Source organism: Octopus bimaculoides, chromosome 4 (assembly GCF_046866305.1).
Source record: "Octopus bimaculoides isolate indiv1 chromosome 4, ASM4686630v1, whole genome shotgun sequence".
Taxonomy (NCBI): Eukaryota; Metazoa; Mollusca; class Cephalopoda; order Octopoda; family Octopodidae; genus Octopus; species Octopus bimaculoides.
In genome coordinates, this window is record NC_142931.1 from 37,047,748 (window position 1) to 37,064,960 (window position 17,213).

The 17,213-nt window shown below is 35.5% G+C and overlaps 1 protein-coding gene across 1 annotated transcript; it reads left to right on the top strand.

Moving 5' to 3' along the window:
- Nucleotides 1-8,685: 8,685 nt before the first annotated feature.
- LOC149136012 (protein CFDP2-like) lies at nucleotides 8,686-9,327 on the top strand. The gene has a single exon (XM_089350053.1). The coding sequence runs from the start codon at nucleotides 8,686-8,688 to the stop codon at nucleotides 9,325-9,327; it is 642 nt and encodes a 213-aa protein (XP_089206179.1).
- The last annotated feature ends 7,886 nt before the right edge of the window (nucleotides 9,328-17,213 follow it).

Here is a 17,213-nt window from a genome sequence, read left to right on the forward strand (position 1 = left end):
ATTGGAGTATGAATGGATGTATATTGATATTTCAGATACGATTTGAAGATAATGGAGATTAATAGCACCAAGTTTTGTTTTTCAATGTATTAATTGCCCACCCGTTATTGCTACAATTGCTATTCTCAAGGAGATTTTGCAATACACGTTAGATTGGATTCCAATAAGACGATATCGGCTGAAAACACCTGGCTGTTTATAAATTAAGTACATTTTTTCATATTGCAGTTTGCTATGTTTATACACTGGCTTTCATTATTCCCGTCCTTCATAGCATGCATATTCATTGAGTGCCTCAAACAAAATGGAGCTTAATGTAAGTTAATATTAAATATCAATGATTGATGCTTTTAAGCTTCGATTGTCTTCATTATCTAGGTGATTACTGAATATAATCACACCAGATTTATATCTGCTGAAAAGCAACCAGAATATTTGCTGTAGCCCATCTTTTATACCAAGGCAAAACAATCTACATGATAACACTTCCAATCAATTAAGATCAGAAGCCATGAGAGCCACTGCCTGGTACTGCATCCGGGCATTTATTATTATTATTATTATTATTATTATTATTATTATTATTATTATTATTATTATTATTATTATTATTATTATTATTATTTAATCTGGATGTTTGTTACAATCACTTGCCGAGACACCTAGCGTCTTAGGGCGAATGAAGTTTTAGGACGTGAAGTGGCAGGGAATAATAATAATAATAATAATTATTATTATTATTGTTCAGTAGTTTTATTTTTATAACGTGCTTTCACTTCACTACCGAGCGCAGCTCTGTGCGCCTTGGGTATGTGCTGTGGTTTGCTGTGGTGTTCTTATGTTTACTGTATTGAAAGTGTTTTGCGTAGAATGTGTGCAGTACCCAGTAGTGCAATTTTCTGTATGTTATATATATTTGTAAGTCCTGGTGTTTTTGTTATGTATTTGTCTGAATATTTTTTTATTATACCTAAGGCACCTACTATGATAGGAATTGTTTCTGTTTTTAGATTCCACATTCAAGTTACCTCTATTTACAGGTCTTTGTATTTTGAACGTTTTTCCATTTCTTTTAGAGAAACGTTGTCATCTGCTGGTATTGATACATCAATTAGAAAGCATTTTTTTTCTTCATGATCTTTGACAACTATATCTGGTCTATTTGCCTTAATTTCTCTATCTGTGTGTATTGGCATATCCCAGAGTATGGTTGCTTTCTCGTTTTCTGTGACCTTTTCTGGTGTGTGTTTATACCATCTTTTTTCTGTTGTTATTCCATAGTGTTGGCATAGCTTCCAGTGTATATAGATCCCAGCTCTGTCGTGTCTGTGAATATATTCCTTCTTAGCCAGGACTGGGAAGCCAGAGATAATATGATTTATTGTTTCTTGTCCATCTCCACATATTCTACAGTTACTTATTATATTTCTTTTCATTATGTGTTTTTGGTAATTTCTGGTGGGGAGGCTCTGGTCTTGTGCAGCAATTAAAAATCCTTCAGTCTCTGCTCTGAGTCCTGAGCTTCTCAGCCATTGCTGGGATTTTTCTCTGTCTATTTCTTTTGCATTTAGTTTAGCCCAGTATTTACCATGTAGGGGCTTTTCTTGCCATCGTTTTATCATGGTCCGTTGCTGTTCTAGTTTTAGTTTCGATTTCATTTGTTTTATAGCTTTTGTTGTTTATTCTTCTTCTTCTTCTTCTTCTTCTTCTTCTTCTTCTTCTTCTTCTTCTTCTTCTTCTTCTTCTTCTTCTTCTTCGTATTTGTTAGGTAGATTGATTTCTTGTTTGTATTTGTCAGCTTCCTTAAATACTGAAAACAGTTTTTTGTTTTGCTCGTGTTTTGTGGCTATTTGTATTAATTTTCCGTGCTTCTGGAGTAGGTATTTTTGCAGTCCTATGGTGGTTATTTTATAATAGTTTTCTAGCTGTATAAGACCCCTGCCACCTTTTGTGCGTTGTATATATAGCCTTTCTATGTCAGATTTTGGGTGGTGCATCCTATATCCTGTCATTATTTTTCTTGATTTCCTGTCTATTTTACATAGTTCGTTTAGTGTCCAGTTAAGGATGTTGTAGCTGTAGCTTATAACTGGGACAGCTAAAGTGTTGATACCCATTATCTTGTTTTTAGCATTGTGCTCTGTTTTTAGTATTTATCTAACTCGTCTATAGTACTCTTTCTTTATTTTTTCTTTCATTTGTGTATGTTGTATCCTATCTAGTTCATTGACTCCTAAATATTTATATGGTTGGCTTTCGTCTAGTTCTCATATTTCATTGGCTTTATCTAGTGTTATATTGCTACTTTTAACTAATGTTCCTCTTTACAGGGTTGCTTTGGCACATTTTTCTAATCCGAATTTCATATCTATTTCCTTGGTAAAGCCGTGTACTGTCTGTAGTAGTGTTTCTAGCTCTTTGTCGTTTTTAGCATATAATTTTAGGTCATCCATATATAGAAGGTGGCTGACTGTTTTTCCGTAGCATTTGTAACCGCATCCAGTTCTATTTAGCAATTCTGTTAAAGGTGTGAGTTCCAGGCAGAACAGGAGTGGAGAGAGCGTGTCTCCCTGGAATATTCCTCTTCTAATGGGGATGGCTTTCGTTTTCACAAGTCCCTATTTTGTTTGGAGCTGTAGCACTGTCTGCCATTTGTTCATTGAGTGCTCTATGTATTTTATGATAATTGGTGCCACCTTGTTTATGGCTGGTGTTTCCAGAATCCACGCGTGGGGAACACTGTCGAAAGCCTTTTGGTAGTCCACCCAGGCCATACTGAGGCCTTTCTTCTTTCTGCGGCTGTCTTCAGTTATGGCTTTATTGATCAATTATTATTATTATTATTATTATTATTATTATTATTATTATTATTATTATTATTAATATTATTATCATTATTATTATTATTATTGTTGCTGTTTTTGTTGTTGTTATTTTTATTATTGTTATTATTATTATTATTATTTTATTGTCTTTGCACAGTTTCGAATGCTGGAGATGTACTATAGTGTCAGTTGTTCACTACCTGTGAACTAAGGTAACACCCCTTATTCTTCGAGCACCATCCGGAATATTTGAATGGTTCCAAGCAGTGCTGTTTTCTGCAAGTGCTCCACCCTAATTGCAGCCACTATTTGTTCCATGTACTTCTCAACAGATTTACCCACCGTATCCAGGGCTCCGACAATTATTCTGTACTACTACCACCTTTTTCATCAACCACAATTGCTTAACCTCCCAAGATAACCTGTTATATCTATCGATTTTCCTTTCTTTCTTATGGCATTCATTGTTGTCAGCTGGGCCTACTATATCTATGATCCAGCTTCGTTCGCTTTCTTTCTCAACTAACACTATGTGTGCCTTCTTATTCTCTATCGCATGGTCGCACTGATTCATAAAATCCCATAGGATCTTTGCATTATCATTTTCAATGATGCCTTCAGGTTTATGTTCTTACAACTATTTCGCTCTGTCAAGTCCATACTTGTTGCAAAATATCCAATGGACAATCATCATCATCATTATTATTTTTATTATTGAGTGAGGGAGCATCGCATGCCATCAAAGTCCAGCATACGACGCCCAGTAAACACATCATGACTACCCGTCTGTTAAGGGTACACCAAGCATATGCATCACAACCATATGTTCGTGACATGGTGATCTCATATCAAGATAAACAGCGCATCACCTTTCAGGTCGGAGCGTTAGAATTTTCTTCAGATCGAGTAGCCCATCCTGCTCAAAATGTCCCTGAGCTACTCTAAACACATGGCTATGACGCTCCCCCACTACTTCTGCTCGTGATCAGAGATGCGCATATCCCCAGACAGGAAGGGACGTGCTCAATTGGTTAAGGTGAAACAACTGACAAGCAAATTTGTCTTATGGAGCAGAATGTTTATTGTAACCCATCTTTTATACCAATGTACATGTTAACACTTCCAATCAGTTAAGACCAAAAACAACGAGAGCCACTGCTTTGTTGTTATTATTATCATCATTATTATTACTATTATTATTATTATTATTATTATTATTAGTAGTAGTAGTAGTAGTAGTAGTAGTAGTAGTAGTAGTAGTAGTAGTATTACTACTATTATTATTATTATTATTATTATTTTTGTTGTTGTTGTTGTTGTTGTTGTTGTTGTTGTTACTGTTATTATCATTATCATCATTATTATAATTGTTGTTGTTATAAACAACCCGTTTTCATTCTTGACACATTCATTCAAAAACGCGCAAGTACGAATTATCATGAGATGAAGTGTCGAAGAATTTACCTAAGTGATGTCGGGAATCATGCTTCCTTTACAAAGTTGCAGATCCATTCAGCATTAATGTGAGTGTATGCGCGTGTTTTATGCTTTCTAAACTGTGGCTGAGGAAAAAAGAAACAAAATTGTTAGCGCACTGATATATGGGGCGATGCGCTACAGGGATGACAGCAACAAAATTAAGCCTTAGTAGTGATGTAAATTATTAGATTTGACAGGTACTAAATCCTGATATAATCGCCCGTGTCATGTGCTCGTGTGAGGTGTATACATTCTGCGACTGATATACGTCCTACTGTGTGAGGAAAAAATGTAATAAAACTCATAGTACACGACAGAAGTTTATCTCTAGTTGGTGTAGTTGTAAGAGACATTTGAGTGCGTTCTGCCCAGAGGAGCTAGAAAGACAGAGAAAGAGAAGAAGGGGACGCAAGCAAAAATAACAACGTCTTAAAGAAAACTACCGTTCGCAAGCATAGCTTGAGAAGATGGGCGGATATCATCTTTTTATCGGTACCTCTAGGTTAAGGCCAAGACTATTGTTATATTCCGATATCACAACATTTTATTTTTGCGATGAGAATGAATGCATTTATGAATCAGACTGACAATCTATTTTACCAATGCCTCTGATATTGTGAGGAAGAGTTCCATTTGTATTTCATTTCGTATTTCAAAAACGACATATTCAACATTCACTACATCTCTAAAACCATTACAATAATCATCATCATCATCATCATCATCACCATCATCATCATCATCATCATCATTATCATCATCCTAATTATCATTATCATCACCATCTACAATAACAATAGCAACAACCTCATCAATATCATTATCTACATCCTCAACGCTGTAATTCAGCTTTACCTCCATATTATCATCTTCATCCACATCACATTCAGTATCACTTTGACTGTTTGCTATTGCCACCATCTTTATTTCCAACATGACAGCCCTCACCAGAAAAACTATTTTTATTGTTCTTCTTGTTAGATTTAACATTACGAATGGGAACACCATTTTATATAATGGAAATTTATGCTATTATGAATCTATAGATAAATAAACAGAAATATATCAAATAGGACAGACCAGGGTTCGTTTGATTTTCGGCTCCAACTAAGCAATAACTTCCAACTGATTACACTGAAACCATTGCATTAAGAGAAATGCCGTAATTCACCGTGTAAAAGTGTTTTGCTTTGTTTATGATATTTTGTTTCCTGAGAGTTCGTGTCATATATTTGTTGGATATTTTACTTTTATTTTGTAACGTTTTTAATGTTGCTATTGTCGATATTAAGTAAACTCATTTTTATATTAAGTTCTATGTTTTACTTGATTCAAAACGACAACAGGCGTTTTTTAACAAGTCGGTAGTTAAATACTTTACGCTTTTCCTAAATCGGTTTTTAGTTTTGGCTTTGGTTTTCCAGATATTTTAAACAAAGATAGGTTGGTGGAGGAGAGAGATTTGTGAAGCATTTAAGGGGGACTGAAATTGTAATTTAATAGTTAACATTCTATTTATTTTCCTGATTTTGCTTTGAATATTTAGCAGTGTATTACTGGTTTCCTGGCATATCCTAAAGGTTCTGATGGCAAAATGATTGAAAATGTTACTTCATAGGAAGCAACTATATAAAATACTACCAGATCTAGACTATAACTTATAGCATTAAAGAAATATTGTCAATTTACCCATAATACAATAAGGCAGAAACGATGGGAATGAGTCGTTAACCATTGAATGAAATACAATATCAAAATCTTGTTAATCATTTACAAACCTATAAAAGATAAAACATCTCATCTCCTCGAGAGTGATGCGAAAAGAACATGAATGGAATGAACATGAAGTGGAATGTAAATTTGAAATGAGCATGAAGTGGAATGTAAATTTGAAATGAGCATGAAGTGGAATGTAAATTTTCTACAGTTCCATCCACATATAATTTTCCCTTAGTCAAAGTTAATGTTAAACCAGTCTCTTTGAATTCTTCAAGCAGAGGAAATTAAAGGAGGTATCATACACATCGATTGCCAACGAAATATGATGTAGTTTAATTTCCTTCCTTTGAAAGTTTCTTTAAATGGTGCTTATTTAAACGTCGGTTATCATATTAGTCAACAACTAATTAGATCATTCATTAGCAAAATGTTTAATTTTGTGTAACCACAAAATGAACACAAATTTTATTTTGCTCTTACTTCCATCGATTCTAATGACATGTTGTTAGTCGTAACTTTGTTATATTTGTTGCATAATTCAAATCAAGTTATGTCAGGAGAGTAAATTGTACTAAAAAGTAACGATAACTTATCCCGTCTTTAAAGGTGTCAAATTCAATGAAACTTCTTTGGTCGTTTCAAACACTTCAGATACATTGTCGTATGACTTTCATTTTAGCTTGATACGCTGAGCTTCTGAAAAGTGCGAATTGGATTAGCAACACTACATATTAACAAAAGAGAATTAGGCTGTCGTCATTGTAGTTAATGAATCCGAAAGCAGCATTAATCGAGCAAACCCATTAGCAAACATAACACAATATTGACTATATTATCTTTATAAGTGCAAGTATAACGTTACCTACTGTGTACTTTAGGCGACCGACAGTATGTCGAGAGCAGACACAGAGGTTTGTTTCAGAGACATGTTGATCATTGTATTCTTCAGTATTTTAGTTGATTATCTTCAGTAAAGTCGACGAATTTGCAAAACTGTTAAACGGTTCTTTTCGTTAAACGGTTCTTTTCTTTGTTTCTTCTACTTGTTTCAGCCATTTGACTGCAGCCATAGTGAAGCACCGCCTTTAGTCGAACAAAGGACACCAGGACTTATTCTTTGTAAGCCTCGTACTTATTCCATGTACCTCATAGCTATTCCATCTGCTAAGTTACGGGGACGTAAACACACCAACATCGGTTGTCAAGCGATGGTGCGGGGACAGTCACAGACATACAAATACATACACACACACATATATACGACGGGCTTCTTTCAGTTTCCGTCTACCGAATCCACTCACCAGGCTTTGGTCGGCCCGAGGCTATAGTAGAAGACACGCAAGGAGCCATGTAGTGAGACCGAACCCGGAACCATGTGGTTGAGAAGCAAGCTTCTTACCACACAGCCACTACTGCGCCTTTAATCTCATTGTATCCACACTAAATTTCTGCGCTTGGTACCGTTATTCCAACGACTACAACTCCGACGGTCGTCATTTCGGATTGATAAAATCATAGCAATCTAGGGTGATAGATTACTGAAACTGTCACCGTATGGGACAAGATGCTTTGTGGTAACTGTTTCGGGATCTTGCGTTTTCACAGCAACAACGCAACAACACCAATTACTAATTTTATAGCGGCGCTCTTTAACATGAACAACATCGGAAGCACTTAGAATGAGATCTGCGAAAATGGGCAACTGCTAGATTTCTAGAAAAAAGACCTTGTCTAAACCTGCCCTTAAGGACTCGGATAAATTTCCAACCCTGACCGGCGAGACTCCGGATAATGTTTCCTGTTATTTTATCCATCCGTTTAACGCTATCCAGTATATAATTTTAAATATCGAATTATCAATATAGTTACTTATTGAACGGGTATGTTTAAAATTTAGAACAAGAATCAATACTTTTCAGAGATTGTCTCTAAATCAAAAATGAGTAGAAGGAAGTTTTTTTTTTCACTAGACCGGGTTGTTAGCCCAGTGCTAAATCCCAACCTGGAGGACCAATTCAGTACTCTTTGTCTGGTCTCTAACCTTCAACCTGTCTGGCTTAGGTGGCCCTACCAGGAAACAAATCTACTGCCAGTATAGCTCTCGTGGTCATGGAGACACACAAGCCCGGCAACCAACGATAAGGTGTTACTCATCTGCCGCAACGGCACTCTCAAACGACGTGGTTGAGGAAGAGTCCTCTCCGGTAGGACGCATGATGGGAGCTGGTGAAAGCCTTCAGGAAGCTAGTGCACCGACATCTTTTCTGGTGACCAAGACCGAAACCAGAATAGGGACCTAAAACATCCGAACCCTATATGAGGCAGAAGAAAGAGTACACGCGTGTAGAGATATGCAATTACAATCAGAATATTCTTGACCTGTGCGAGTCAACATGGACGGGAACGGGATGTTCAAGGCTCACAAAGGGCGACAGCATCATCTACTCTGGACAGAAAGAAAGCCAGGCACATACGCACGGAGTAGCGCTGCTGATGATACCTGCAGCAACAGGAGCAATGCTGTCCTGGGACCCAGTGTCACCAAGGATCCTGACTGCAAGATCCAAATCAAAGGATAGGAAAGTTACTATCTTACAGTGCACCCAAAAATGCAGCAAATATAGTGGACAAAGAAGAATTTTATGAGTAACTCCAAGTGGTTATGGATAAAACACCAAAGAAATATCTGGAGATTCTCGTGGAAGACTGGAATGCAAAAGTTGGGACAGACAATAAACACAGAGAATGGTTCATGGGCAAACATGGCATCGGAAGACAAAATAAAAATGGCGAACTTTTTACAGACTTTTGCTCATTAAACGACCTAGTCATAGGAGGCACTGCCTTTCCCCACAAGAAAATCCACAAGACAACAGGGAATTCCCCAGACGGCAATGTTGAGAACCAGATTGCCGAATTCACCTTGACAGAAAGTGGAGAAAGAGTGCATGACATCAGGATGAAGAGGGGAACTGCTACAGCATCGGATCACCACCTGGTAGTGGCCGTTCTCAGTACCAAGCTGAAAAACTACAATGACCGAACAGGAAGACCATCACACAGGTACAACGTACGCTGCCTGAAATATAAAGAAATAGCAAAAAGATTCAAGGCCTTTGATAGTGTTAACAGAGATGGCATCTGGAGACTAATGTACCATTACGGCTTCCCACAAAATTTCATCATCATCATACAACAGCTGTCAAGTCATCCGCAGCGGGAAACTGACGGAAGCCTTAAATGTACAAACCGGCGTGCGACAGGATTGTTTTCTTTCACCGACGATATTCCTGATGGTGGTTGACTGGATCATGAGACGAGTCACAGCAGACAAGAGGACAGGCATCCAGTGGTCCTTCGATAAGCAGTTGGAAGACCTAGACTACCCAGACGACATCTGTCTTCTCTCACACAAGCAGCAACATGCACAGGAGAAGTTATATTCTGTTGCAGAAGCGGAGAAGACTGGCGTCCAGATCAACATTAAGAAGACAGAGGTCATGAGTGTGAACAACAGACAGCAAGACCCAGTGCGACTATACCAGGTGGATATCAAGGATGTCGACAGGTTTTGTTTACATGGGCTGTATAGTTAGTATAGATGGGAGGACAGATGAGGATATTAAATACCGAATAAACAAATCCTGACACGTCTTCAGCATCTTGCGACCAATCTGGAAATCAACAGCCCTCTTACTCCACAACAATATCCAGTTCTTCAACACAAATGCTAAGTCAGTTCTCCTTTTTGACTCAGAAACATGGCGAGTAACCGAAACCCAAAAGCTCCAGACATTCATTAACAGATGTCTCAGAAACATCCTTAACATCAGGTGGCAAGAAGACGTCTCCAGTGAACAACTGTGGGACAGGACAAGAAAAGTCTCAATCGAAACAGATATCAAGGAACGAAAATGGGGATGGATAGACCACACTCTACGAAAGCCTGCACCAAGTGTCACCAAGCAGTCCCTTGAATGGAACCCAAACGGGAAGCGAAAAGTAGGCCGACCAAAGTAGTCTTGGCGCAGGAGTGTCGACGCAGAGGTAAGAGCAGCCGGAATGACGTGAGCCGAGCTAAAGAGGATCCCCTAGAACCGCGTCCGTTTGAAAAATATTGTTGCGGCCCTATGTTCTCCAAGGCATCAAAAGGCCTAGGAAGAAGATGTAATATGACTCTCTTAAAAACTTCTATTCATGTAACGTACGAAATTAACATAATGCAAGTGTGTTACACATTCACGTATGCTTGTTGTGGAATTATGCATAGGTTTATATACCTCTATTAGTTTACTTTCCTATAAAAAATAAAAACATTAATAATTACAGAGACGAGACAATAGTATACAACATACACACTTCACGTTTATAAGCTACTTGTAATATTTCTTTCTACATTAAGGCTGCCAGCTGGCAGAAACGTTCTTAGTTCAAATTCCGCCGAGGACAACTTTGCCTTTCATCCTTTCGGGGTCGATAAATTAAGTACCAGCTGCGTACTGGAGTCGATCTAATCGACTGGCTCCCTCCCCCCAAATTTCGGGCCTTGTGCCTAGAGTAGAAAAGAATATTATACAACATACACACTTCACATTTATAAGCTACTTGTACTATTACTTTCTACATTAAGGCAGAATCATTAGCAGGCTGGTCAAAATGCTTCGCAGCATTTCTTCCAGTTTTTCGTTCTGAGTATATATTCCATGGTTTTGAGTATAAATTGGGGTCAATGAAACGGTTACATGCTGGGATTGACGTTATCGACTGAACTCTTCCCCAAATTGGCTATAGTAGAAAAAAATATTTCTTTGCACTTGTGAATTCATAAGTATAACTAATTGTAGTGGTACTTTCCCATGAATACAGGGCTTCATATATTAATAACGTTGGATGATTCATGTAACAGTGAAAATCAACACTATGTAACAATACACTTACAAGCGTGAACGCTCGGATAATGATTATTCGTCCCAAACTGATCATAATATTTATACAAGATGTTATCCTTCATATAACGTGTAACTGTGGAAGACGTCTCCAGTGAACAACTGTGGGACAGGACAACAAAAGTCTCAATCGAAACAGATATCAAGGAACGAAAATGGGGATGGATAGACCACACTCTACGAAAGCCTGCACCAAGTGTCACCAAGCAGTCTCTTGAATGGAACCCATTCAATAATCATTAAATCTGGAATACATAAATTCTTATTATTTAGCTTTTGTCAAATTTGTTGATTCGTATTCCGTATAGTGAAATGAATACTTATTTATTCTCTTCAATTCTCTTCATCTGTCTATATGATTGTTTCTTGCTCTCTATATGTGAGTTACCCATTGCCTTCCAACGAGCCAATTATCTGTACACAGTTTATGACACTTATTTTAACACCCTCTATATCTCACTTTTCCTCTCTCTTCCATTTTCCACACGACATAAAGCGTGACTGTACAAACAACTAACCGACTAGTATTTCTGTCGACGATTATTAAATCGAGATAATTTTAAATTTAAAGTTCCAAACACTAATATAAATTTTACCTCAAATACAATTATTTTACATATATTAAATCTCAACTTATAGTTCAGGGATTGTTATAGCTAGAGTAAGCATAGATATTTTTTATCGAACTTGCAAATGGACCTTTCCCCTTTATAAATACATACATGCACACATATACGTGTGTATACATACACAAATATAGAGACACACACATATATATATGTACATATAATATGTATATATACATATATATACATATATATATATATATATATATATATATATATATATATATATATATATATATATATATATATATATGCATATACATACGTATGTATGAATGTATGCATGTATACATGTAATAGATAATTTCGGTAATATTTTTAAATACCTGTGAGTAACTGTGCTTCTATTGCCAGAGCTAATGTTAAAATGTACATCACGAAAGTAAGGTGTGAAGAGAATATTTCAATACTTTATCATATCTAAATATGGTAACTCTCCATATTTTTTCTACACTATATTTGTTACTGTTTATAGTAGAAGTGTATGGTGGTACTGTAATAAAACGCACTTAGTAACCGTTTGAGCTTTCCCGTAATATTCTCTATCCATAGGTACACCAGATGTTTGCAACTCTTGTAAAAGCAAAACGAAAAACGTATGTTCACAAGCAAACATAATGCGAGTGAAGTAAAAGATTTCTAGACAAACAGTGGGAAATATATTTTCTCACTGAATATTTATTTCTTTGAAGAGAGGGAAACATTTCTCTTCTCTTTTTTTCTTTGGAATTAAATTATGTTTTTATTGTATTTTATTTATTGATTTTTCTATTTTTATTTCTTTCTAATTTATTTTTCATCATAGAAGGAAGTTTGTTTTGATGAAGAGAATTTTCTGTTTCATTTTAACTTCAGTTATTATTGATTATAATTCAATGGATAGACACAGAAGTGACATTATAAACAAGAGTAATAAATAGAAATAGTAATAAAAACAACAACAATGGCAAAAAGAAGAAGAAGAAGAAGAAGAAGAAGAAGAAGAAGAAGAAGAAGAAGAAGAAGAAGAAGAAGAAGAAGAAGAAGAAGAAGAAGAAGAAGAAGATCCAATTATTTTCCGTAATAGAATTAAAATACCTCCTCTGTGTGTACATGCATAGATTTTTAATTAAAATGTATAATGCTAGTGTCTGAACAAGCGCACAGCTTTAAAAACAAATCAAAAAACCTTTTTCGTTTATTGAAAACCGTTTCACGAATTTGAATTTTAACTATATTATATTGTATCATGTTATATGTAAGTCTTAAATATACATCAGATGATACTGACCCTTAGATGATATTCCTTGCGTATACATATAGCAAATGGAATTTTGATATGCTCGCTGTATCGGAAATAGTTTGTAAAATATGACAAACGGCTACAACCGGAAGTGTAAATTGGGATGTTGCACAATTTGGATAGCTGTTTACCGCTGTGCTGTGCCAGACTTGTTTATATTTGCAATAGCAATAAGAAATTCATTCCTCACTATGTCAAATTTTCCTTGTATAGTTTGCGCATAATTTCCTGAGTGTTAACTTAAATGTTTTCACAAGACTTTCGCTGACTGATATTCAGAATGACACATCACATTAGCCACGAACTATATTTATCTTGTGTAATTAATAACATTCAGCAACTAACTCTATAAACAAATGAATTTTCTTTGCCTATAGCTTGCAAATTCTCTTCTATGTTTCGAAATATATTAGCATATTTGGAATAAATCTAGTACAGGGTGCAGACAGTATTTAAGGACAGATTTATGGTTTTAAAAAAAGATGCTTATTTGATAGCAGAAAAAATAACTGTATTTTTAGGAAAATAGAATATATATAAAGCTAAATTATCAATTTAATAATTTCATTCAATAGGACCACCATACGCATCAATAATTGCCTCTATGCGGCATATACAAGCTCGAATTAAGTGGTAATTGTTAATACTAGACATGACTAGAACTATGGCGACTTTCAAAGAATCTTTGGTGCTATTGGGGTGTTCATTAACATTTTTCTCAACGATGCTCCATACGTAGTTGTCCAGTGTCTTGAGATCTGGAGAATAAAGAGGCCAACTGTTGGGGGTAATGTGATAATGCAAATTATCGGCCATACATTCTTGTGTCATTTGAGCTTTGTGTGATGGTGCAGAATTTTCTTGAAAGACGTAAGATCTTCCATTGCATACAATGTTGATCCAAAGCTTAAAGATTTCATCAAGAATCTCAATAAACACAGCAACATTCACCCTAAGGCCTTGTGGAAAAAAGTGAACAGGCATCAAATGTCCTTCATTGATAACAACACCCACAACCATGACACTTCCAGGACACTTTGTGTTCATTATTCTTGGAATCTCAGAATTGTCTGCACATAGCAATGTCTTAGTTCTGTTAGTTTTCTGGTCCTGGTCAAAGTTTTTCTCATCTGAGAAAGACCAAATCACACCGTCTTCTGAGGGATTTGAACGTTTGTTCAAAAGTCGTTTGGATCAACCTCTCCTCATCACGTAAGATTTGTATTTGATGTCTTCATGCACAACATTTCTGATTGTTTTTTTTTTCTGACGCACGAACGTTTTTTTCAATTGACCTCATTGAGTTTCCTGGATTGTCTTCAATGTTTCCTTAACTTCCTGAATAAATTCAGGTGTCCTGAGAGAATCAGAGTGTTAGGAATGTTTTTTTTACGTTTTGATACGGGTAATACGCTTCCATCTTCTTTCTCTCACACGGAATCTTGTGGACAAAAGATCTTGTAGCTTTCAGAAAACGGGAAATTTTTAAATCACCATGCTTAACCTCCAAAGCCACAATTACAGCATGTCTTTTAATTTCATTAGTAAGCATACGGCCTGTCATCGATATTTCCTGAAATAGAAGTTCAATAGAAATTAGTCAAATAAAATAATGACTAAAATGCACGTATCCTGAAATACCATTCGCACCCCATATATGAATTGTGTTAGAAGTAAAAATTATGTTTTAAAATGTGTATATGCGTGCATCTGCTTATCACTTCATAGCTAATGTTGAAATATACCTCACATATGCAAAATGTGAAGAAAATGTTTTAACAATATTTCATTTCAAAATTTAGCAGAATTCCTAATTTATTTACCATATTATATTGTATTTTTTCATGTCCTTGATGCATTGTATTTTGTACTGATTTACGTTTGAATTTGTTCAATTTCCCTATTATGAAAATTAGAAATTTTAATCTAGGTGTCTGCGTTTCCAATATCCATTAAATTAAAGGTAAATCTAGAGAAATTAACACGAGAAAGTGTATAGAGAAAGGCAAACAAGTTCTGTTTTATTATAGTGTCTCAAGTTTCTGAGATATATTTCATTGTTACAATAAGAAGCATGAAATGTTCATGTTTGTTCAGTATTATAAAATGAAATGTGTTGCGTATTAACGTTAGTGTCCTGTTCTTTGTATCCTCGGCGACTTACTTGGAAGGTTTTTAGATTACTTATTCAGTTCCGTATTTGCAGTGTTCTTCTTTGTCATACAGCCAGTCTTTTAAATAAATTATAAATATTAATATAGATCATAAAAACCTTTTTACGACTGTACCTATTTACTCCTGATTTGAAGAACTAACAAAATGTTTCGAAAACTTTGCTTCTCTCTTTTTCTCTGTATTTGTTCTCCTTCTCTGCAATCTAATTTGAAATCCCAATAAATTTACCTTTACCTCTATTCCTTTCAAATTCCATAAAGTACCAGTGGGGTACAAGTAACAGACCTCTCTTTCTTTCTCTCTCTCTCCCTCCCTTTCGGGCGACATTTCATGTAAGATATGTATTCTCTCAACTACTAGCTTTATACATATGTCAGTGCAAAATATAAGTATCAAGTAATTTACTGATTTGAGCCATTAGACCGATGCCATGATAGAGTATTATATCTAGAATTTATATAATTTCATTTTACATTTGCTTCCTTTAATTACCCAAAATTACGTATTATACTAATTCCAGAATTATGAAGGCAAAATGAGGTTCGTGAGATTTGTCCTCAGAAAGCAATATCAGATCCTTAATTTCCACAATATATTTTACCTACCATCCTAATAATTCTACCATAAAGGTACAATAATATTAAAGGCTAGATTTTGTAAGCATTAGCATATAATATAAACACAATCAGATAGCGATGATACAAGATATAAATCGCTAAATGCCCTATCTTATTTACTTTCCATTTCCACATAAAGAGTTAAAGTTAAATAAACACTAATGAAATATTCAATAATATCCAATGTTCTTAGAGTTCATCTACTGAATATTTATTTTCCTTTAATACTATTTGCCTTTATTACCTATGGAAAACAATACAAAGATATATATTTTGAAGATAATTAGCTAGCTTATCTTCGCTGACAAATTTTATCCTTAGTGAGTTTTCTAAATTAATATCTGTGAGAATATATTTTACTTTCCCAGACAGAGTAAATTAAATCTAACTCAATAAGTCATTCCTTTAGATTATAAATTAAATATCACATTACTCAGCATGGCAGTAAGGTGTTGTCTATTTTTCAGCTCCATAAACTCTTTGGCTCGACATAAATCCGCATCTAAATAGAACACAAATACATATACTAACACTGAATACATTGCCGATGTGTCAATTTGACGCGAAAAATCCACACCACTCACACAAAAAAGCTAAAGGCTGAAACATTCGATAAATTATTCAAAATATCATTGCTTCATACATACACACATACATAGATGACCTAAATTTATTTTATAAACTAAAGTTCTGCTTGAGATTAGACCTATCTTTCGTCCTTTAATTTTTCAATCACTGGGGCACTGCCTTGAAGAATTTTAGTCGAACGAACTAACCCCATTCCTCATTTCATTTAAGTCTGGTACTTATTCTGTCGGAACCTTTTACTGAACTGCTAAATCGCGGGAACCTAAATACACAAAATCCATTTATTAAGCGGTGGAAGGACAAACACGGTCACAAAGACACATACCGACACACACACATATGTCGGGCTTCTTTCAGTGTCCGTCTACCAAATCCACTCACAAGGTTTTGGCTGATCTAAGGCCTAAAGTGCCGCGCTGTGGTACTAGACTCAGAACCATAACTTTGGGAAACAAACCTCCTATAACACAGCTTCACCTGTGCCTATATATAAAATTTACACCGAAATCAAAGAAAACAGCATAAAGACGAGATTTTATCTACACATAATTTATTTACATTATCTGGAAAAAAGGGCATCAAAGAGTTCATAAAAATATATATGGCAATTAAGAGAAACCGGTTTTGCTACATTTAAAGATCTAATTGTTTCTCTTGGTAAGTGGTAGTGCAGGCATAGATCCTACCGCCATAATGCCCGTTATGCTTAAGTGGCAACTTCAATAGTCATCAACTATATGCTGTTTAATTAAAGGTATGAAGTGTTTAGATATAATCATTGAAACTGACTGAATGGTGGATAAACACAATTACATGCCTCTTGCTTCTGCTCTTCGAGATATTCCAAAATATGTGCGATCTTCTATATATACCAGATTCTCAGTAAAGCATTCCTTACAACTCACTACGTAAAATGTTTCTATCGGACGATAAGTTAGAAATTCTTCAGCTAATAC

Excerpts from the sequence above, each read along its gene's own strand:
- LOC149136012 (XM_089350053.1), top strand. The coding sequence starts at position 8,686 with ATGGATAAAACACCAAAGAAATATCTGGAGATTCTCGTGGAAGACTGG.